The sequence below is a fragment of the Leptonychotes weddellii genome, chromosome 1, assembly GCF_054177405.1.
Source record: "Leptonychotes weddellii isolate Sample4059 chromosome 1, ASM5417740v2, whole genome shotgun sequence".
NCBI classification, from domain to species: domain Eukaryota; kingdom Metazoa; phylum Chordata; class Mammalia; order Carnivora; family Phocidae; genus Leptonychotes; species Leptonychotes weddellii.
The window spans coordinates 107,341,045-107,363,747 of NC_138369.1; the positions used below are offsets into that span (position 1 = coordinate 107,341,045).

Consider the following 22,703-nt stretch of genomic DNA (forward strand, 5'->3'; position numbering starts at 1 on the left):
TGATTTCAACCCCAAATGTCCTGAAAAAAACCAGAAAATGTTGTCAATCACTCAACTTTTCAAATATCTGGTGTGTAAGAGAGACATATTCAAAGGTATCTTTCTAATTTCAATAAGAAAAAAAAACCAAAGAAAGGGAAACCATGGTTTTTATTCTAGGTCATGTAATAACTGAGTGTCTAAGGGCAAGTTACTTTCCTAACATGGGTAAAGGGAGGGGGCCAGATAGATAAACTTTAGGGTCCCTTCTAGTGCTATCATTCTTTGGTTTCACAGAATCAACTTTCAGTCATTTGAGTCAGTGGGGGCAGCCCTGGAGAAAATACTGCAAACCAGTAGTTCTCAGCAAAAGTGGTACTGCTGCCTAGGGGGAATTTCGGAAATCTGTGAGGGTGTCCATTGTTCTCATGAGGATTGTGGGCACCTGAAGCATTAAGTGCGTAGGAACCTGTGAGCTGTTAGACATTCTACAGTGTGGGAGTGTCCCACAGAAAGAGGCATTGTCCTGTGTGTTCCATAACTCCTATGGGTCAAAATGGATGTGTTTATAAAAACAGGTTTATAAATTATAAAAACCTGTTTATAATTCCTGATCCTGAATCTATCCCCACTTTATATATTAACACATTTTTTTCATGATTTCATATACATTGAATTTTCTAGGGCTGCAACAACTGGGTAAATTGAGGGACAGTTGTAATTTGTTTTGTTTGGAATTTACCAAGATTTGACCATTATTTTGGAAAACCATATCATCAAGAGCAACATGACTCATGGTCTCTGAACATCAAACAGCACACCTGTGTGAGTTTGCATTTATAGTGATTCTGTAAATGACAGCAGACTTCTGAGGACTTCATTACCTCTCTTATTGTTCTTATGCCCCGGCTTCCACACATTGAAATATTATTTTTACTAGAAGTGACTTTTCTTTTTATCTTCCATACTCAGGGCATATTGACTTTTAAAAAATTAAGTGTGTAGCTCTGGAAGACAGTAGAGGTTTCCTCAAAAAGTTAAAAATAGAACTACCCTATGATCCAGCAATTGCACTGCTAGGTATTTACTCAAAGAATGCAAGAATACTAATTCAAAGGGATACATGCAACCTAATGTTTATAGCAGCATTATCTACAATAGCCACATTGTGGAAACAGTCCAAGAGTCCACTGACTGATGAATGGACAAGGAAGAATATTTCTCAGTCATAAAAAAGAATGAAATCTTACCATTTGCAATGACATAGATGGAGCTAGAGAGTATGATGCTAAGCAAAATAAGTCAGTTAGAGAAAGACAAATACCATATGATTTCACTCACATGTGGAATTCAAGAAACAAAACAAATCAGCAAAGGGGAAAAAAAAGAGAGGCAAACCAAGAAACAGACTCTTTTCTATAGAAAATAAACTGAGGGTTAGCAGAGGGGAGTTGGATGGAGGGTTGGGTTAAATAGGTGATGGGTATTAAGGAGTACACTTGCTGTGATGAGCACTGGGTGTTTTATGGAAGTGTTGAATTACTATGTTGTATACGTGAAACTAATATTACACTGTATGTTTTTTTTTTTTAAGATTTTATTTATTTATTTGACAGAGAGAGAGAGAATGAACAAGCAGGGGGAGAGGCAGGCAAGTGGGAGAGGGAGAAGCAGACTCCCTGCTGAGCAGGGAGCCTGATGTGGGCCTCGATCCCAGGACCCCAGGATCATGACCTGAGCCTAAGGCAGATGCTTAACTGACTGAGCCACCCAGGTGCCCCTACACTGTATGTTAACTAACTGGAATTTAAATAAAAACTTAAAAAAATAAAATATAATTTTAATAACTATAAAAAAAAAGAAAATTAACTGTGTAGGAAGGTAGCATTATCTCTAGTTTGCATTTTAGGGTAGCAAAGGAAGAATTTCAAAGTTTTTATTACCTAAAGTTGATTCGGTGTACTAGGGTGGAGAATCACTATTCTAAATGAGAGAAAAATTTATAAATGTTCTCTATTCAAGTTAGTAATGCATTAAAAAATTTCTTCCCCTGGGGTTATCTTCCTACTCATATTTGCCTTATGCTATTATCAAAGTGATTCTGCATTCCTTGGCTAACCATCAAGTGACTGGAGAGGGAGAGATATATTGATTCCAAAAGTATAACTGCATAGCTGGAGAAAATCAATATGAAGTGCAATGTTGGGGTACAGATGGTCATCATGAGTGACTGCCTGCTGCAGACCATCGGGTGGAAGTTTCCAAATGTAGCTGTTCAGAGATGGCAAGTCCAGATCCTCAACAAATACAGAGGATTCATTTGAGCAGAACAAGAGGGAATAGAGTGATTTCTCATAGCCTGCAAGTCAGATATCCTTTTCAAATTTTCCACTCTTTAAGTATATTGTAAACATACCTTTCTTTTCATTTTGTCACATCCCTAGTGTTTTGTTTTATTTTATACCCAGGACTGTTTTTGGTTAAATTGACAAACTGCCAGCCTAAAGAGCAGTCAAACTTAGGATTTACACATTGAAAAGCGGGTTGGGATAAGATACCAAGGGGATTCCATATTTGAAATATTCCCTAATGATCTCCTCTTGCATACCCTAAATTAAGTATGATTTGGAGTTCAGAGAAATTTGGTCCTTTTCACTGTGAATTTCTTTCCTGAACTCAGAAAGTCTGTGGTTCTATCACAAATAGGTATAATCAGCCAGCCTTACATTAACTACTCGCAGAGAGCCCATGTATGATGTTGAACTTTCCAAACTGTGCCCAGTATGGTGCCTCTGATAGTCAAAATAATCACTATTTGTGCATCCCACCACTCACAGCCTGCTCTGGCTCTCTTTTACTCTCTTAGAACCATCTCCTCCATCCTAAGAGGATGTAAAAGAGAAAGATCCACCTGGAAGTAGGTGAAAGAGAAGGATTTCTCCACTCAAGAAATATATTTCCCGGGCACCTGGGTGACTCAGTTGTTAAGCGTCTGCCTTCAGCTCAGGGCATGATACAAGGGTCTTCGGATTGAGCCCCGCATCGGGCTCCTTGCTCCGCGGGAAGCCTGCTTCTCCCTCTCCCATTCCCCTTGCTTGTGTTCCCTCTCTCTCTGTGTCTCTCTCTGTCAAATAAATAAATAAAATCTTTAAAGAAAAAGCAAAAGCAAAATATTTCCCTTCACATTCCACTAAAGAAAGCCATTAGATATACAAGTACTTTTTAAAAGTGTACTTTCACCTGGAAAGAGTAAATCTAGAGGTTATTCACACTTAAATGCCAATTACTCTACTTAGATAGAGGTTTTTCCATTAACATGTAGTTTAACTTACTGACTAATTTCCTAACCTATCTATCAACTAACATACCAACTTTCTACAATAACTCCTGACTTCCTAATTTCTTTTAAGTGACACCAGTTTTTTTTTTAAAGATTTTATTTTATTTTAGAGAGAGAGAGAATGCAAGTGTGGTGGGAGTGGGGGAGGGAGAAGCAGGCTTCCTGCTGAACAGGATCCTGATGCGGGGCTCAATCTGAAGACCCTTGTATCATGACCTGAGCTGAAGGCAGACGCTTAATGACTGAGCCACCCAAGTGCCCGGGGAATATATTCTTGAGTGGAGAAATCCTTCTCAGATCTGGACTTGCCATCTCTGAACAACTACATTGGGAAACTTCCACCCGATGGTCTGCAGCAGGCAGTCACTCATGATGGCCATCTGTACCCCAACATTGCACTTCATATTGATTTTCTCCAGCTATGCAGTTATACTTTTGGAATCAATATATCTCTCCCTCTCCAGTCACTTGATGGTTAGCCAAGGAATGCAGAATCACTTTTAATTTTAATTTATAAACAGAAAAAAGATGTTTTAAGAAAACTAACAAAATGAGAAGGAAATAGTAACAACCATCTCAACAAAATGCTATTTGGTGAGGACTTTCTTAGAGACTTGTTTGGTGGGACACTGGTTCAGTCCAATGGCTGATTCCATCCTGTATCTGGGAGATGGCAGGTAATTGGCTCTCAGGACTAACTGACTTCATGACTGAGAATCACTGATAGATATAGTATGTTCAAAATAACTGCTCAGAAACCTCTATTCAGCCCCCTGGCATGTGGGAACCTGCCATCTTGCACCCATGTCCTCTTCCCAATGTTCTTGATTAGCCAAGAAAATTGTGCATTTCTTTCCCCAGGAGGAATCCATCAGGCTCTCTCTCCCTCTCCCTTCCCTGCTCCTGTCTCATCTACCTGAGTAACCTTTGTCACTCCATCACATGTCAGTGAAGCCTAGGCAATTTTAATAAATGCGTCTGGAAGAAAAGCAATTTGTCTGACAACGCCCGTTTCTTTGCATCTAAGAAGAGACTTATAATTTTTCTGCCAAAGCAGGCCCCAGGTGGAGAGTAAGAGCCTGTGTTTAGGGGATGGGCAGCATCAACAATCAGGGTGTGTGTGTGACACTATTCGTTACTAAACCTGACAGGACTCCAATTAAATTTGAGTAGGGAACAGAGAGCTTGCAAGGTCCCCAAACCAGAACACTGATTTATCAACACATACATGGGAAGGAAGGAAGATGTTTTTATAGTCAGAGAAGTGACCCTTGAGGCAGGTCAAGGAAGTTTAATAATTTACTGATTAAATGTGACCAGACTATCTGTTTACTTTCTTCTCTAGATCTCCTTCTGTGAAAATATTTTAGAGCTTGTCAGAGGTACAATTTCCATAGCATGATGAATTAGAGTATTATATCGTTTGGTCATGCTATCGTTAATATCATCAATAGTGTACGCTAGTTTATTTTATTGCTTTATCAGATGATGAAGATGGTAATAATAATAATGCTCATGCGGTTGCTTTCAACTAAATGACCCACAGGGTTAGTTGTTCCCGGAGCCTATTTGACCTGGATTGGTCCCTCTTCATTGCTGTGGTGGCAGGTGGGCTGGGGCTGCCCTTTTCTCTGCTCCTAACATTTGTATGTAGGCGACCTCAGGTCAATGTCAAAGACAGTCTCGGAAGGACAAAGATGTTACAAAAGAGAAAAGCGCCTTTTTTTTGGCATTCACCTATGCTAGGCCCATTGTACGTGGTTTCTCATCTCATGCTCAGGTCAGCTGTTTGCAAATGCTGAGGCCACCATCAGCAGCCCGTCTCTGCTTTAGGAGAAGCAGTGAGTGTTATAGGAGCCACCCAGCCTCTGGAGAGAGGTCTAGAGTGTGGTCGTGACAACTAACTGAGATATTGCACACAGATCACTTTGCCCAGTGCCTGGCACACAGCAAGTGTTTACTAAATGACAACTACAATTAGTACTAACTATGGCCTTGAGTAAGGCATCCAATTAACTCAGTGTTAGTTTCCCCATCTGGAAAGTGGCGATAGTGATCCCTACTGGGGGGTTGCTATGGGTCTGTAAAGGAATGCATGTTCTGACATGCAGTGGGCACTCCTCCAGTGGGAGCCATGGCGATTAGTACAGAGGAAGAAAGGGAATCCCACAGATTTTCTTAGCAGTAGCCTCCCGAGTGTTTATGCAGGAGCCTCTGCCTTGCGGGTGGGACCAAAGGGGTTGGAAGCAAGAATTGTTGGCAGATGGTTTTAGATGCTCAGCATTGGCAGGGATATCAGAAATCATCTGGAGTCTAGACCAAACCCTATGTGTGCCCAATTCACTTCTAAATCAGAACCTGGAAAAGTTCCTTCTTAGGTTTTAAATCTTTAATCTGGAAACATATGTTCTCTTCTGCAGGTCCAGTTAGAAATTGTGAGGATGGAGAGAAATTTCCCGTTTTCTTGCTCAACCTTTCTTCAGGGGGCCTCCAGCCCCTTGTTCAGATGACTCTGACAATTGGCCTAGGAAGGCTTTGTGCAGAGAGGACAGAACAGGAGTAAAGTGACAGCTGGCCATTCTCGTGCACCCAGATATTTTTCAGCTCACCCCTCTCTAGGAGGAGGCAGTGCCCCCATTTCTAAAGCCGATGAAAGGGGTGCCAACAAGGACAGACCTAAGAAGCTTCTGTGAGGGGACCAAGCCATCCCTCCCTGCCCTGAGAATTTTGTGGCTGGGGTTAAAGGTGAGTGCTAAGAGAGCACATTCCAACCCTTACGTGGCTCCTCAGCCCATCTGATGAGCAGGTGGGTCTGGTTTCCACTGGGATGGGCTGCCTTCCCAGCAGATGCCCGGGAGCGTGAGACACAGTGACTCTCTCATGGGCCTGGATCTGTTTTTGGTGGAGGACCTTCCTAGAGACATGAGACACCCCTCATAAAAGAGGGGTGCCATCTCAACTTTTTCCCAAACAGGGCTAATGTGCAGGGAGGACACCATGAGGAGGGGCACTGAGTGTTCAGAGCGGATGCTGGGCACATGCAAAGCTCCTGAGCCTCCACGCACAAAGTCGGCTTCATACCAGGCTCCCCTAGGGCGAGGGTTGATGCCTGGCGTCACTCCTCTTCAGGGCTTTTATCTCGTGGCGGTCATGCCTTACTCATTTTGAGTACTTTTTTCAGTGTACAGAGTTGAGGCTGCTTAAATATCACTTCTTCAGAAGGAGTACTTTGTCATGGGAGCCTGTTTAATTTCCTTACAGCACTTACCAATATTTGTAGTTATATGTATTCATTTACTTGTTTTCTGAGGTGTAGCCTCCTTGCACGTTTTGAAGCACAATCGTTTTGAAGGGGGCTATCCTGGCAGAGATGAGAATTCCTCTTGGGGAAAATACCTTCAGATCTAAAAGAATGTTCTTTGTGCAAAGTTCACCTGGCAAAAGGGTGGATAGGAGGCAGGCCTGCTGGGTCTTTTGCTAGGTATGCACCAAGGGGCTTTAGAATCTGAGACATGGAAGCTCATTTGCATTAAGAACAAATAGAGCCTCCTTAGGTTGGAGACCTGGCCAATTGTATGGCAGTGGTGATAAGAACACGAGGAAAAGATACTGAGCATTTGCCATGTGCACTGGCTATCCTAAGCACTTGACATACACACTCTTCATGAGATGCTTATGATGCAAAACTGTTATTATTTCCATTTACAGATGATGAATCCAAGATCTAGACAGGCTATTGGGACTTCCCAATCTTTCCCACTTGACAGAACACACCCAGAGAATGGTCACGTTTGTATGGCTATGAGAAGGAGAGCAATATGCACAGGGGCGAGGCTGCTCACAGGTGGCAGTGATAGCCTGGGGCCTCTGCCACCTCCCAGCTGTGCCGAGGGCTCAATACCCTCAATAACCATTGTAAATAGCAGAGCAGGGCTTGCAGTGAGGTGGATCCATTCCAAAGGGCTAACCCCATCTGGCGCCAGGATGCTACCTGGGGTTGGAAAGTGTGTGTGTGTGTGTGCGCGCGCGTGTGTAATGTTGAGACATTGGACCTTTCTATACAAATCTTTCCCCTCCCTGGGTTCTTTTCTTACCCTCCTACAGGCAATCGAATCTGAACTGTTCATTTTGCAGAGAAGGAAACTGAAGTCAAGAGGTGAGTGACTTGCCTAAGTGTCCTGAGCTGCTGAAGAACAGAACTGGAACGAGGGTTCAGGTGTCCTGACTTCTGTCCCAGACCCTGTGGTCTCTTGCAGTGCTCAAGATGATTTCAACATGTGCCTGTCTGGTTTCTTTGCACGGATGTTCAGAGTTCTTTCCTGCATTCTGCAGCACATCTGCCATGATGCTGAGCCCAGAGCAGGTAGCCGGTCCCTCCCACACCACACTAGCTGCTCTTGGCATGCACCGTCCACTCTACCAGGTGCTGTAGAAGATGTCAAAGGAGCCCAGGTTCTCCTTGGTTTGCTGGAGGAAGCTCATTTCAGAATCAGCAATTTAAGTGACTTGTAAAGTTTTATTAAAATGAGCTCACCTTCTCTGAACTGGTAACTGACATCCTTCCTACAGGGCTGTCAATCCAGCTCTATATAGAAGACTTACATGAACTTCACAACACCCTTCTCACTGCTGACAGGTGACAGAAAGACACTGAGCTTAGAAAGCATTTTCATGACCTGGGTTACAGAAGTTATGATCTAGAAAAGTGCTCAACTCATCAATAGAATAGGGTGAGCTACCTGCTCTTTTGAAACCCCAATAAGAGTGAAGCGTTTCTTGATACGCGTGATTCTCTTTGGTAAGTTCTTAAGTTTGGAGGCATGTGTCTGCATGAGGCAGTTTAGGGGTAATAGCCTCTGGAGCCAGGCAGAATCAAAGTTAGATTCAACCTTGGCCGCTGCTTGCCTTAAGGGCCTGGATAAGTCACCTTACTTCTCTGACCCTGAGTTTTGTCATCTGCAAAATAAATACACAATGGCACTTATTTTGTAGGATTTGCTGGGAGTATTATGCAGCTGTGTGCAGCTAGTGCCAGGCACATCAGAAGTCCCCAGTGGTTTAGCTGTTATGATTAATAAAATGCGGACACTAATAGTCACCCAGTAGGGAGGTTGAGAGCATTAAATGCACAGTGCCTGAGGCACAGTATTGGATTAATAATAATTATAATAATTAATAATAATAAAAACAACAATAATAATAATGACTAACAATTACCAAGTGCTTATTAAGTTATGTCTTAGAGACTTTACAAACATTGAGGGTAGCTGCTATCATTATTAATATTTTGACAAAGAGCTGTGAGCTTGGACAATATTTTGGAGAGCCAGTTTTCCAGAGACTTGAGACTGGCATGCATCTGTTCATCTTTGCATTTCCTCTGTACTCTTTCAGTGTTTTGCCTCTCCCACCACCATTATGGTTAAGAGCAGCACTCAGATACCTTTGGGCCAACAAAGAGATGCAAGCTTGTGGAATGAATGAGTGATCCTAGATCACTGAGAATGACCAGCGATGCAAAAAGGCCAACCCTCCTGTGTCCATCTCTCTAGTCTGGCTTCAGTTTGAGGAGGGGAAAATGGTCTGTTCTGAAAAACAAAACAAGGGAACTCAGCAGATTCTCTAAATAGACAGAATCTTTAGAAATCTTCCTTGGTCATGAAAATCCAACCCGAGATGAATACTGCAATGGGGAGATTCTGCTTAGGCTTTGTGAAGATCCAGCCCAGGGAGGAGGTTTGGGAGCCCCGCCTGTGGGAAAGGCATCTGCTTGACAGAGCGCTGCTCCCCTCACCACACCCCCAGGGTTTCAGCTCCCATGGTCTCACCTGATGATGGATTAGAAGATGCCAAAGGGCAAATGAGGGTGGCAGGAAATACAAATTAGAAACCCTAGTGCCAAAGCATAAACTAAGAATGCCAAGAAAAATGCTACTCGGCCTGATGGCCCATATTGCCTTTTAGATGCTTGGCTTCAAAGATCTCAGAGGCAGCTTGCTTAAATGGAAGAGCGTGAGCTTTGGAGTCCTGCATTCTGAGGTGAGAGTTCTGGCCCTGCCACTGTCTGCCTCCCTCCCAGGAAGTTACTTTAACCACTGACTATCTTTTGAGGGAAGAAATCAAGTCACTCTTCTCTCCACCGTGTGGGTGAGGATAGGAAAGAGGAGCTATGTGGGAGCCTCCCTGTGGTGTTCTGCACACGTGGATTTGTTTATTGTCCATGGTGGTGTTCTGTGGCGGTCCACTTTTCTAGGGTTTTCTGCTTCTACTTTCACTTTCTGTCACCAGAACTGTGTTGTAAATCCGTTATTCTAATGACATTATTTCAAAAACACTTTCATTTGTTCTGCCTTTTCTCAGTTAGAGAGGGCATTTATCCCTCTGCCACATCCTCCCTCGCCCTTGCCCACACCCTCTCCATCCTAAGCTTCCTTCTGATCTCCGCTCATAATCTCTTGTCTGTTCTGTACAGTATGTGCAACACCAGTATCTCCATCTCTACTTTCTTCCCACCGTGTTACTACAGTACGGATCTGATTGTGTCTCTTGATCTCTTGGCCTGTCCTCTTGGGCAGGACTTCCTGTTTGGTTCCCAAGTCCCTCCTCCAAGAACCCACTTTGTTTAGTGAATGATCGTGATGGACCATTTTAGTTAGGGGACAATATCTTTGGAGAATGCCTGGGATGACATTGTAGAGAGATAGAGACAGAGACTCCATGGGAGCAGAGACTCAGAGTTGGCAGAACTAGGAAAAGGTAAGCCTCACAATTCCCTATTGTTATTGAGGGGGACTCTAGATTTTCCAATTATACATTATGGGGAATCAGAACCAATTTTATTAAATATGCCAGAACAACTTGATCTCAGCAAGCTGGAGGGCTTAGGGGTTGTACACCCACTATAGATGTGGCAGTGACAGGCAGTTTTCCTTTTCTTTCCCATTAGCAGAGCTTCTGTAATACTGGGGTTGACAATGTACCCAGTCAGAAGACTACACTTCACAGCCTCACTTGCTGTGGCCAAGTGTTCCAGTTTCAACCAGTGTAAGTTATAGAGAAGGACCTATAGAGATAACTTACATGTAAGTTATAGAGAAGGACTTATGAAAAAGTTTCTTAAAAAGGGGACAGAAATATGGGAAATGACCTGTCTCAACTTTCTGTTCTCTTTCTTGCCTTCTGGAACTCAGATGCACTGACTGGAGCTCCAGCAGCCATCTTGGATCTTGAAGTCACCTTAAGGAGGGAAGCCGAGCATCCTCCATGGTCGAGCACAAAGACTAAGGGCTGAGTCCCCAGAACTGCAGAATCACAATAGCAACCCCCCTCCAGATTCTTTCTACACAAGAAAGAAGTGAAATTGTCTCTTGTTTTTGGTTTTCTGTTGTGTGGGATTGAATCTGACCATAATCTGTTAATACAGTAGCAGATGAGCGAAGTGATTACCATGTGAACTCTGGAGTCAGACTGCTTTCACTCCATTCCCTGCTCTGTCACCTCTTAATCAGGTACCTTAAGCAAGTTACCAAACTTTTCACGAGCCTCTGTTTTCTCATCTGTAATGTGAGGATAATGACACCACTTATCGCATAGAGTTGATGTGAGGATTAAGTAACAATGTGTTAGCACTTAGAACACTTTTGGTACACAGTAAGTGCTCAATAAATGGTAGCTGCTGCTGCTATTATTACTGTTATTACTACTATTGTTGCCCCACTTACCCATCAGATTGGGTGTTCATCTCCATCCATAAGCAATGGGTCCTTTAGAGTAGAATTTCTTATTTGTTTTTGGTACTGCCCCAGAACTGGCAGATGGTGGGTACACAATACATCTTTACTGAACCGATTCTTATTAGATTTTTGTCAACTATTTCTTGTAAGTAGATGATAAAACTCACTGGCATTGCGCATCAGACTGGGGACTGATGCCCTGTAAGCACACTGTCACTTCATCCCTACCAAAACCATTTGAGATACAGGCCTAAAGAGTTATTGTAGGGTGTGCATGAGCTTAGGAGTCATTCAGACCTACATTCTATTTAAGGTTCAAATTTGGTAATATTAAAAGAGAACTGGAAATAAACTTAGGGAAAAAAGTCAAAGCAGGCATCCTCACTCAAGTTCCTAGGAGGCTCTTAGGGCTTTGAGTGGCCAGATGTCACTGGCATGGTGGCTTTGCTCTGTGTTTCTTCCTGAGTCAACAGAATTAGGCAACCTCTGGAAGCCATTCTGCTTCCGTTCCTCAGTCTCTCAACATGGTTGTAGGTGGGAACCAGGAAGGAAAACAATTTCCCCTATTTAATCTGGTGTATTCAAAGAGTTTTTTAGGTTTGGTATGGGCATGGGATCTGGTTGTGGCCTGCTGAACTATTAAAGAGGAGATGAAACCTTATGGCCAGAGGGTAAAGCTTATAGCACAAACTGCTTCCTCTGATAAGTTTCCCTCCACCTGCAATAGGGCTGTGGGTGGTATGGTGTTGGGACATGACTGGTAGGAGGAGCTTGGGAGGTTCCTGTAAATTTGGCTCTTGTCAAATTGTAGAGGAAGTGGCTCTCTCTCTTAGATTTGTTTCATGGTATAAGCGAGTTTGCCTGGCACAGGGGATGATGCCACAGGGCCAAGAAAATCTCTTAAGAATCTGTTGGCCAAATAATTTATATCCTAACATATGCTTTCTCTTTTTGTAGGTCATAGCTGAAGCAGGAGTTAAGTTTTGGTCCCAATGATAGAGTAGTTCTTAACCCTGGCTGCACACTCAAATCCTCTGAGGCTTTTAAAAAAATATCATTCCCTGGGTTTGACCCCAGTCCAACTGAGAATCCCTGGGGGTAGAGCCTGGGCATCAACATTTTAAAAAGGAAATATACAGGAATTAAAAGAAAACTAAAAGATGAGCCACAAAAGGGGAGAAAATATTTACAAAATCACATATGTAATAATGGAACTATATCCAGAATATATAAGAAAATCTTAAAAGTTAATAATAAGAAAATGAAGAACCCAATTAAAGAATGGGCAAAAGATTTGAACACTTCACCGAAGAAGATGGATGGCAAATAAACACATAAAAAGATGCTCAAAATATTAGCAATTAGGGAAATGACAGTGAAAACCACATTGAAATATCATTGTACACCTTTTAAAATGGCAAACAAACAAAGCAACAACAAAAAGCAACACCTGACAATTCTGAGGGCTAGCAAGGAACAGAACAACTGGAATTCTCAGGTATGGCTGGTGGGAATGAAAAATAATACAGTCACTTTGGAAAAGAGTTTAGCAGTTTATTATAAAGTTAAACCTACACTTACCACACAGTCTGACAATTCCACTCCTAGGTATTTGCTCAAGAGAACTGACAACTTGTGTTCACACAAAAACCTGTATATAAATATTTGTAATGGCTTTATTTATAATGACCCCAAACTGGAACCAACTCAATTCAACATTCAACTACTAAATGGATAAATAAACTGTAGTATATCCACGCAATGGGATACTACTCAAAAATAAAATGGAACGACCCACTGATATATACAATATGAATGAATCTTAAATGCATCATACTAAGTGAAAGAAACCAAACTCAAAAGATTATATACTGAATGATTCCACGTATATAACATTCTGGAAAGGGCAAAAGTAGAGGGACAGAACACAGATTAGTGGTTGCCAGGGGGTGGGGGTGGAGGTGAGGAGAATTGCAAAAGGTATCATGAAGGAATTATTTGGGGCTGATGGAACTCTTCTGTATCTTGATTGTGGTGGAGGTTACATAAATTTTATGTGTTGGTCAAGCTCATAAAGTTGTATATTTAAAAGAATACATTTTACTGTATGTAATTATAACTCAGTAAAGCTGACTTCTCTCCCCCAAACCATTCTTTAGAAAAAAAAACTTCCCCAAGTAATTTAAATTCATAGTCAGCGTTGACAGATGTTGGTATAACAAATTTGAATCTAGGTTCTGGTATTAAAATTTCAGTTTTCTTATATGTACAACTGGAGATAATAAAACCTACCTTGAAGAGATATTATGAATCTTTTTTTTGTTTTAAAGATTTATCTATTTATTTTAGAGAGAGAGTGGACCAGTGGGAAGGGCAGAGGGAGAGGGAGAGACTCTCAGGCAGACTCCACATGGAGGGTGGAGCCCGACACGACGTGGGACTCGATCTCACGACTCTGAGATCATGACCTGAGCCAAAGCCAAGAGTCTGACGCTCAACCGACTGCACCACCCAGGCGTGGCGCAGAGATGTTACGAGTCTTAAATGTGCTGATGTACAAGCTCCAAATACAGGGTTTGGCGCACAGTAATCATAACCGCTTATGTAGTGCTATGTTCCGGGCATTGCAGCAGCACTCCCAGGCATCTCTGATCTTCACAGCAACTCTGTGAAGGAGATATCATTATGACCTCTTTCAAGGTGGAGAAACTGAGGCTTAGAGAAGTTATGGAATTTGCTCAAGGTCTCACAGCCACAGGTTGAGTGGCAGAGCCAGGTTCCAAGTCTAACCTTAACATCGCTGATTACAGTACCCCTTCTGAAATCTCAATTAATTTCAAACATCCCGCTTTTTGGCTTCACGTCTATCCCCCTAGTGCACTTTCTTGGTATTTTCAATGGTGTCTTCAGGGTTGAGCCAGGTTTTGGTAAGGCCAGAAGGAGAAAGGAACATGTATTAAAAAGTCTGAAGATACAAGAGAGTTCGATTATCGTGATATGGAGAAGTGGAGAAGTGGAGGGAATTTGGTCAGAGGAGATGCAATTACAGGGATGATGATACGGGAGTGGAAAAAAGACAGCAGAGGGGCCTTCCCTTCATTCAGTGACAAAGGATCATAGAATGAGAGGCCTGGTTGGAGTCTTCCGTTATAAATACTCTACCTTTGGCCTGGGCTCTGGCTGGGGGCTATCAGAGAATGCTGGCTGGCCTCGGTCACAGAGCGTAGAGAAGTGTATGGATGAAGCCACATGTGGAAGGGAGGCGTCCCTGACTGAGAGAGAGGTAGGGTTTTCTTTTGGTGCCTGGCGCAGTGGTGAAAGCACCAGTTACTGGGCAGTTCCAGGACCTTCAAGTAGAGCTGGGCCAGTGGTGTCCTGGTAAATGCTCAACGACGGACTCTCTGAAACCAACCAACCAACACACCAAACTCTGTTTGGAGCATTTGCCATTTTTTGTGGTGTAAATACTCCTACCATAGCCAATTTCAAGGTAACAAAGGAAAGTTGGGGAAAGGTGTGCACAATTAGGGCTCTTGGCAGCTGGTGCAAGCTGGTCCCAGCACAGCACTGGCTGGGTCAGTCTTGGGTCCTCCATATAAGCAGCAGAAAAGTCTGGGTTATATAGTGCCATGAGCACCTTGGCAGGGGGACAGCTTCCCAGAATGCAACTGAGCCTTGTTCTGCTTTCTAGATATAATGTAGCAATGTGAAGGATAAGATGTGGGTGATTTGTTTGCAGTACTCACTGTGGAGAGGGGGACAGGGCCATAACAGAATGGATCCAGAGGAGACTGGGCCATCTGCATTAACTGCGCAGGACTCAGCCGTCTGCCCTATACCTTCGGTGGGACCCCTGGTTATATGTCTGTCTTTTGTCCTACTATCACTAATTTGTTCTATATGCTAACACTTCTCAATCTATAAATTTATAGTGAGTAAGAATCTGGCACTTCCCTCCAAATAGTTTCTTTGCCAATAAGCATGAAAATGATTGCAATCGGGTTAACAGCTTTTGAAGTATCCACAGAATTCATCCATGTGAATAATGTATTTTCATCTGTAAGAAAAGAGTCCTCTTTTCTGAAGGAACCTCAATTATTAGGCTATTCATGCATCTTAGAGATGACTTCAGGAAAATGGATAGTTGTACAACCAACAGGGAAGTAAACCTTGACAAGAGATAAATAAAATCAGTCTGGAATTACTTCCCTCATTAAGTTAAAAAGATGTCAAATATAAACTGGTGCACTTTCTGGTTGTGTGTTCCTGGGCTGTGCATCCCCCGTGGAAGAAGGCTAGTCTGGATAGACAATATTCATGTAGAACTCTTCTTGTGATAGTGTGCATTCGTACACAGGAATCCTGCTATATGATATATGCTAGCATTCTTGCTTCTGAGGCACTGGATGAAGCCATCACGTTCCCTGTCAGGACACGAGCTGACCCACATGATCTGCCACCAAAAACCCAGCAAAATGTCATCCTTTTGCAATACAATGCTCAAGAAGCAGGATGTGTTCTTTTTCCTTCTTTTTCAAGTTATTATCTATTGACCTATTCCTGGGAAGATACTGTGGATCACATCTCAAGAGAAAACGAGGGAAGAGGAAAGGGAAAATAGGAGAGTCGTTTCACAAATTATCAATATATAATTCCTGGTACCTTATTTAAAAAATGAGTTTTATGCTTCTTTCCCAAGGAGAGAGACAGCACTGGTTGAACTACCCCTGTAGAATACAATCTGTTGAAGTGCTTATGGCAGATGGTGCTTTGTGATTCTCACGATGGCTTTACATTTCCTAGCTTGGTTTCCTTCTGCTTGGGGGTCACAATGCCAGTTTTTGGCTCATCAAATCCCAATTATATCAGATTTAGTGACTTGTCATTTTGCTACTCTGCCTAGCCTTTATGTATTATATTATGTATATAATATAATATTATATATTATACATATGTATTATATGTATTCCCACAAAGGGATTAACCTATCTTCCATTTAAAAGGGAGAGTTATGATAAAAATGGAGCCATTAAGACATGACAGGGAATGAGAAGGTGGGAGGTGGTCAGACACCAGAATAATTATTTGTATCGAAAAACCAAAGAAAAAAGAAAAAGGAAGCTACTACAGTTGAGTCTTGAACTCCCTGGCAGTCAAGGCAAGAAAAGAGTGCGATGACTCCTTTGTTGACACTTCATATATTTCATCACTAAATATTCTAGAGGAGCGGGTGAGCAGTAACAGACTTTCCACAGGCCTTTGACTGTATTGAGACACTTACCTGATAATATGGATGCAACGGCTGCAATGATGAAGGACACAATGACACCAGGTCCTGCCATTTCCTTGGCCACCAGACCAGACACCACGTACATCCCTGTGCCCACACAGCTGCCAACGCCAAGTGAGATGAGGTCCATGGTGGTGAGCACCTGAGCTAGCTTGGTGCCATGGGCTGTGGTGGTCCCAGTTCCCTCCAGCATGGACTCCACTGGTTTGGTGCGCAAGATCCTGGAGTGCATGGCATACCAGGCGGCCCCCCACTGCACCCGCCGGGGGTCCAGGGAGGCAAGAAAGCCACTCATCCTGCGTGATAGGGGTTACGGTGAAGGTCAACTGATGGAAGAGGTTCTATGGGAGCTTTAGTGGATGCTTCTGGAACTCATCTAGTGAATAGGGATCTCCTTTTTTAGGAAAGGTCCAAAGGGACCCAAAGCAGCCTTCTCCTGGGCATGAATGTCTGCAGGAAAAACACAAGAAAGAAGACGATGAGATCAAGCAGGAACAAACGATCACTTGGAGGCATGGTGGGAGGTCAATATAATGAACTGGTTGAACAGGTCTATCTTGTGTACTCACAATGCAGGAGGGTTGCATTTCCCCCTTTGTGTCACCTCCAGTCTTAAATAACAATCTGTTGTTTGCACTGTGTCCCTGAGTCGTTCTGAAGAAGATGGTCTGAGTCAGGGCTCTGCCACTTACTGCTGTGGGACCTTGGGTAAGTTATCCCACTTCTCTGTGCTTCAGTTTCAACTGCATAATGGGGTTAATAAAGTCTTTTGCCTGGTGTTGATGTGAAGATTAGATTAGTGTCTAAAAAGAGCTTAAGGCAATGCCTGGCACATGGAAAATGCTCACCTGGCCTGGGTCTGCCAAGACTTACCTGGTTTCTTCTTCTTGGAAGACTTTGTCTGTGGCTTTTGGGCATATTCTTTGGGGACACAACACCCTCATTTTTTAAATACAAAGATGCAAAATTAGATTTATGACTTTTAAGAAGAACAATCCCACCCCATGGAGTTGTTTTGGACCTTTGATCTTAAATAAAATGAAAAGTGTCTTGAGTGTTTTTTTGCTCTCAAAGATTAAGAGGAAGTGTTCCTGGCATTTGGTGGGTGAGCCCCAGAGATGCTAACTGGGTGGGATGGTGTCATCCATTTTTCAGTGATCTCACAGGCATTCTTGTAGATGAAAATTCTTCTTATGATGATCTAAACCTAAAACCTAATTGTTTTATGTATAAACACATGGGATTTTCAGGGATGGTTTTTAATATACAAGTACATCGACTTTTCCAGGAAGGCAACTATAGAGTAAATGGAAGGATGATTGTAAATTCTTTAGTTTGGAACCAAAAAGGAATTTTTCACTGCTTCAGAAACTCAAGGTCCCCTTTCAACGCCACCCATGGTACAGCATCTCCCATGCAGCACACCTACGAGCGCCTGCCATTTGGAACCAGCACACTGACGGTGATTCTTTATACAGTGAAAGCATCTGACAGCTCCCTGTGTGCTCACCTGAGTGTTTACATACTCAAGTATGTTATATACAGGTAGGTTATTCATACATTTTGCTTCAGGGTCTAATAAAACCTTTATTACAGAAAAGAGGCGTTGGGCTTGATAGAGCTGAGAACTATTATATTAGACGATTTCCAAAGTTTTGACAAGTTAGAGAATGCCAAGATTATATGAAGCTACTTTCTTTGGAAACCAGAAGCTTTATACAATTCTATAAAGACCTTCTAAAGTACAGCTGAACGTTGATTCAAACTACTGTGCTGACAAGCCTAGGACGTTTACATTTACAAGAAGTACCAGCCCATGTAATCTACAAATATTATTAATTAATACTACTTAGCACTTAATATAACACTTGGGTGCTTCTAAAGGCTTTGCAAATACAACCTAATTAGAAGAATCAGGCGAAATGAGGCAGTTTGGTTCACAGGGGTTGGGTGATGGACCTACTGGTTTAATTTCCTCCTAGATTTGACAGTGTTGCTTCATGCTGTGTTTTATTTCTCGACAACACCTTAAATATCAGTACAGGTGGACAGTGCCATTGTATATGGCAGAGTTATTGAAAAGCCTAGAGTGTCAGCAGTCTTTTTCCTTTTCTTTTTTTTAAAGATTTCTAGATTGAGAAAATGTGTCACATATATACCAGGGAGGCTGCAAGAACAATTGCTTTGCTTGAGCTCTTGAACTCTTGTGAGAAATTAATGTACATACCTATTTAATTTCAACTCAGCCAGCATATACTGAGCATCTCTTATGTACCAGGCATGGTCTTAGGCTTGGGGGTGCAAGGACATGTTACCTGCTCGCATGGAGGTTTCAGTCTAGAATGGGAGGTGATGAACACCTAAATCACAATGCAAGGAATAAGGTTTGGTTTTGCTTTTTTCCTTAAAAGCCACCACTGACTGGGTGGCTCAGTCAGTTAAATGTCTGCCTTTGGCTCAGGTCATGATCCCAGGGTCCTGGGATCGAGCCCCGCATCGGGCTCCCTGCTCAGGGGGAGCCTCCTTCTCCCTCTCCCTCTGCCTCTGCCTGCCGCTCCCCCTGCTTGTGCTCTCTCTCTGTCAAATAAATAAATAAAATCTTTAAAAAAGCTTATCTTTTATTGTTTTTCTTATTATAAAGCCATACTGTGTCTACTGCAGAAAAATCAGACAACATAAACAATGATGTTCAGTGAAGAAAGAATATAATACAATACACAGGATGATAAATAAAACCTGATCATTCCAGGGAGGGATGAGGGGTATGTTAGATGTTGAATTTTGTACCCCCCCCCCCAATTCGTATGTTGAAGTCTTAATCCCCAGTGTCTCAGAATGTGCCCTCATTTGGAAATAGTTGTTACAGATGTAATTAGTCAAGATGAGGTCTTCTGGAATAGGGTGGGCACTTAATCTAATATGACTGGTGTCCTTATAAAAAGAGGACATTTGGACACAGAGAGAATGAAGTGTGAAGATGAAAGCAGAGGCCAGGGTGATGCATCTAAAGGCCAAGGAACACCAAGGATTGCCAGCAAACCACCAGAAACTGGGAGAGAGCCACAGAGCACACATCTTCCTCACAGACGGAACCAACCGCGCTGCACCTTCATCACAGACTTCCAGCCTCTGGAACTGGGAGGCAATACTGCTTTGTTATAGCAGCCCTAGCAAACTAACACCGGTCACGAAGGCTACAGAATGGGGTGCTGAAGGGTGAGAGAGGGTCTATGAGGCCATGGCATTGGCATTGGCCCTGAGTGACCGGGAGTCAGTCGTGCCAGGTGTCAGGAGAGAGCGTTCCTGCACAGAGGTCCCAATGGGAGAGCGGGTGCGACCGGTTCCTGGGACGGAATGAAGCTGGGACGGGGTGAGGAGGAGGACTCCAGTGCCTGTCAGAGCTTTACGTGTGCCAGCTAATCTAATCCTCACAACAGACCAGCCTTTGGAGATGAGGCCAGGAGAGGTCCAGTAACTGCTCCAGAGTCAAGGAGCCCACAGCGCCAGCGCTTGGCCCTGGGACACCTGCTTGCGAGCTCATGTCCCTCCTCCTGACCCTCCTGCCTGAAGTGCTCGGGGTCAGCCTGAGAGGGCTTGCAAGCCAAGACAGGGCTTGAGTCTCTCTGAGCACAGTGAGAAGCCATTGGAGGGTTTTATTACAGTGAGTGACATGGTATGATTTATGTTTTACAAAGCTCATTTTAGCTGCCGTGAAGTTAACCGCAGAATCATGTCCTAATGATAAGTTAGTTCCAGGATGGAGTAGAAAGGTGCATGAGGTGTGGCCCCGCCGCTGAGGAGACAGACAAACCAACAGAGAACCATCACCAGAGCAGTTACACAGCAGCCTGTGCACGAGGACAGGGGACACAGGGGGGCGGGGGACAACTGTCAGGAGGGCCAGGGAGAGCCTCACAGGTCACCTGTGTCAGAAATGAGGAGAGTGGGCCCGTGTCAGGGCAGGGCAGTGGTAAATGCAAGCAGCCTTAATGTCGGCTTTCTGAGGGAAGATCACAGGGTTTTCTGATCTCCTGACCCGTTTGCAGTGGTTCTCCATCTTGACCGCACACTAAAATTGCCCAGGGTTCTTCCAGAAACACTGCTGCCTGGCTCCCACCCCAGAAATTCCAGTTTAATTGGCTTGAGGTGTGGCCTAGAGATAGGGATTCTTTAATGATAGTTCTAGCAAGGCGCAGTTGGGTCCACATGCCACCAGGGAAGACTAAAGTGCTGGGTGTGGAAAAACGCGTATTTCCTGTGATAATTAATTTTATGTGTTAACTTGACTGGGCTAAGGGATGCCCAGAGAGCTGGTGAAGCATTATTTCTGGGTGTGTCTGTGAGGGTGTTTCTGGAGGAGATTAGCATTTGAATCTGTAGAGGAAAGAAGATCATCCTCCCTTACGTGGGTGGGTGTCTTCTGATCCCTGGAGGGCCCGAATAGAACAGATAGGCAGAGCAACGGTGAATTCACTGTCTTTGCTGGAGCTGACACCCATCTTCGATTCTTGCACATTGGTGCGCCTGGTTCTTGAGCTTTTGGACACAGACTGGGATTTATACAATTGGCCCCTCCACCCTGACTCTTGGGCCTTCAGACTCAGATTTCATTACACCTGGGTCTCCAACTAGAAGACAGCCTATGGGACTTCTTGGCCTCCAGAACATGGGAGCCAATTCCTATAATTAATCCGGATCTTCATATGTATCTGTAGATGTCCTATTAGTTCTGTTTCTCTGGAGAACCCTAATACATTGTCATTTCCCACATGGGGCCACAAGTTTGACAGGTACCTCCTATTTCTCTTTTTGGACAGGTAGCTGGGCGTCTAGGCAGCTGTCTCTTCCAAACAGTGACTACAGACGCTGTGTGGTCTGGAAACACCCTCTGGGATACTTGTCTGATCAGCCTTCATCAGAAACTGTCACAAGGATGCTGAGAAATGAACCAGGCTTGTTAGGGGGGTGATGGCTTTATTTGATAGGTAATCAGAAGCGTGGTGAAAACATAGAGAACCAACTGGAACACAGGTTGAGGGCGGTGAGCGCTCCTTCCTGGCTCTATTCCCTCTGTGTAATTCCTCTTAGTGTTTGCTTTATTGATGCAAACAGGGACTTGGGGCATTTTCTTTCTTGATTGGAAATTTACTGGAGAGAACAAAATGTACGAGAAAACATGCTTCTTTCTAAGTGACTATTGACAATATCCATATTCATTACCCTCGGATTATGTTAATCAAAGATAGTTTTGGATGCTCTTTGCTGTTGTCTTTCCAAGATGAGCAATAAATGTGTATTGTGCTTTCTCTAGCACTTTAATTCAAGTTTCTCAAAATACTTCACAGCTATAACTAAGAAAGGCTTACAGGGCCTCTGGGAGGGGAGAGTCATCATTGTGGTGGTTGCCAGTGTGCTTGAGGGTTCAGCAGACTCCAAGTATGATGGTAAAAGCAGGTTTGTGTCAGGATGAAAATAATCATGGCTTAGAAGTTCACTGAATAGGTAGGATTATCGAATTAGGTTGGAGCCTGCCTTTGGAGGTGAGGAGAGGAAGGAAATTAAGGCTAACAAAACAGTAAACAGCAAAAATCATTCCGGCTTGATTTTGCAAATATACCAAGGGATTACAAAAATCCCTCTGTGACATCCCCCGAGAATAGCTGGAACATCTGGAGCAGAAGGGAACATGGGCTGATAGAAGCAGCCCCTTCACAGAAGTGGACAGTTAGGACTGCTACAAGATTCTTCTAATCAATGTCCCCTGGCAAAATGAGGTTATAGTTCGACTAAAAGGTGCCTGGCTTGATGAGCCCCACCTGGTGACTGCAGGATCTGGAGGAGCCTTCTGAGGCCTGCCCCACTCCAGTATCCTGGGGTCCAGTGCCAACCCTCCTCCCCACTAGCCTCCTACTTCTCCTCTCGGCTGAGCTTCTGGCTCCTGGTTAAGAACGTAATTCAGGAGTCGAGTTCTCTGGGTTCAAATTCTGGCTCTGCCCTTACTAACTGACATTGGGTGGAGCCTTTCTGTGCTTCAGTTTTGCCATCTATAAAATGGAATAATAATGGTACTAGCTCATAGGGTTGTGGCGAGGAGCAGAGGAGTTAACAAGTGTGAAGCTTTCAGCACAGTGCCTGGCACAGTGTGAGGGCCATGGGAACGCTAGCTGGCATCACCCTGCTCCCTGACCAGGTCTTCTTGTCCCCCACTGCTGACAGCCCCTCCCACCGCTTCCACCTCCCTAGGCAGTTTTCAGAGGACCCTTGGCCTGCTGCCCAGTCCTCACCCATAGCTTTTCTCTGCTGAAACTCCCTTGGGTTTCTTCTGGCTGCCAACTGTGTGTCCTGGTACTTTCCTTCCAAG

General features: G+C 43.6%; 1 protein-coding gene and 2 long non-coding RNA genes across 4 annotated transcripts in view; 2 read left to right on the plus strand and 1 right to left on the minus strand.

Moving 5' to 3' along the window:
• The window catches only part of SLC7A14 (solute carrier family 7 member 14), a 105,343-nt gene that overhangs the window by 38,342 nt on the left and 44,298 nt on the right, over nt 1-22,703 (minus strand). Inside the window, exon 2 of the mRNA XM_006736338.3 lies at nt 16,334-16,792. Within this exon, the coding sequence (XP_006736401.2) occupies nt 16,334-16,637 (304 nt within the window). The 5' untranslated portion in view covers nt 16,638-16,792. The remainder of the gene's footprint in view (nt 1-16,333; nt 16,793-22,703) is intronic.
• Nucleotides 5,583-14,008, plus strand: LOC145723216 (uncharacterized). 2 transcript variants are annotated; one of them, XR_014148115.1, is made up of 3 exons: nt 5,583-6,064; nt 7,424-10,401; nt 10,510-14,008. It is a non-coding gene; the product is annotated as an uncharacterized LOC145723216 (long non-coding RNA). The 2 variants fall into 2 exon arrangements; XR_014148116.1 differs by having other exon boundaries at nt 7,424-7,475.
• Nucleotides 16,583-18,951, plus strand: LOC145723215 (uncharacterized). Its single transcript, XR_014148113.1, has 2 exons — nt 16,583-17,050; nt 17,631-18,951. It is a non-coding gene; the product is annotated as an uncharacterized LOC145723215 (long non-coding RNA).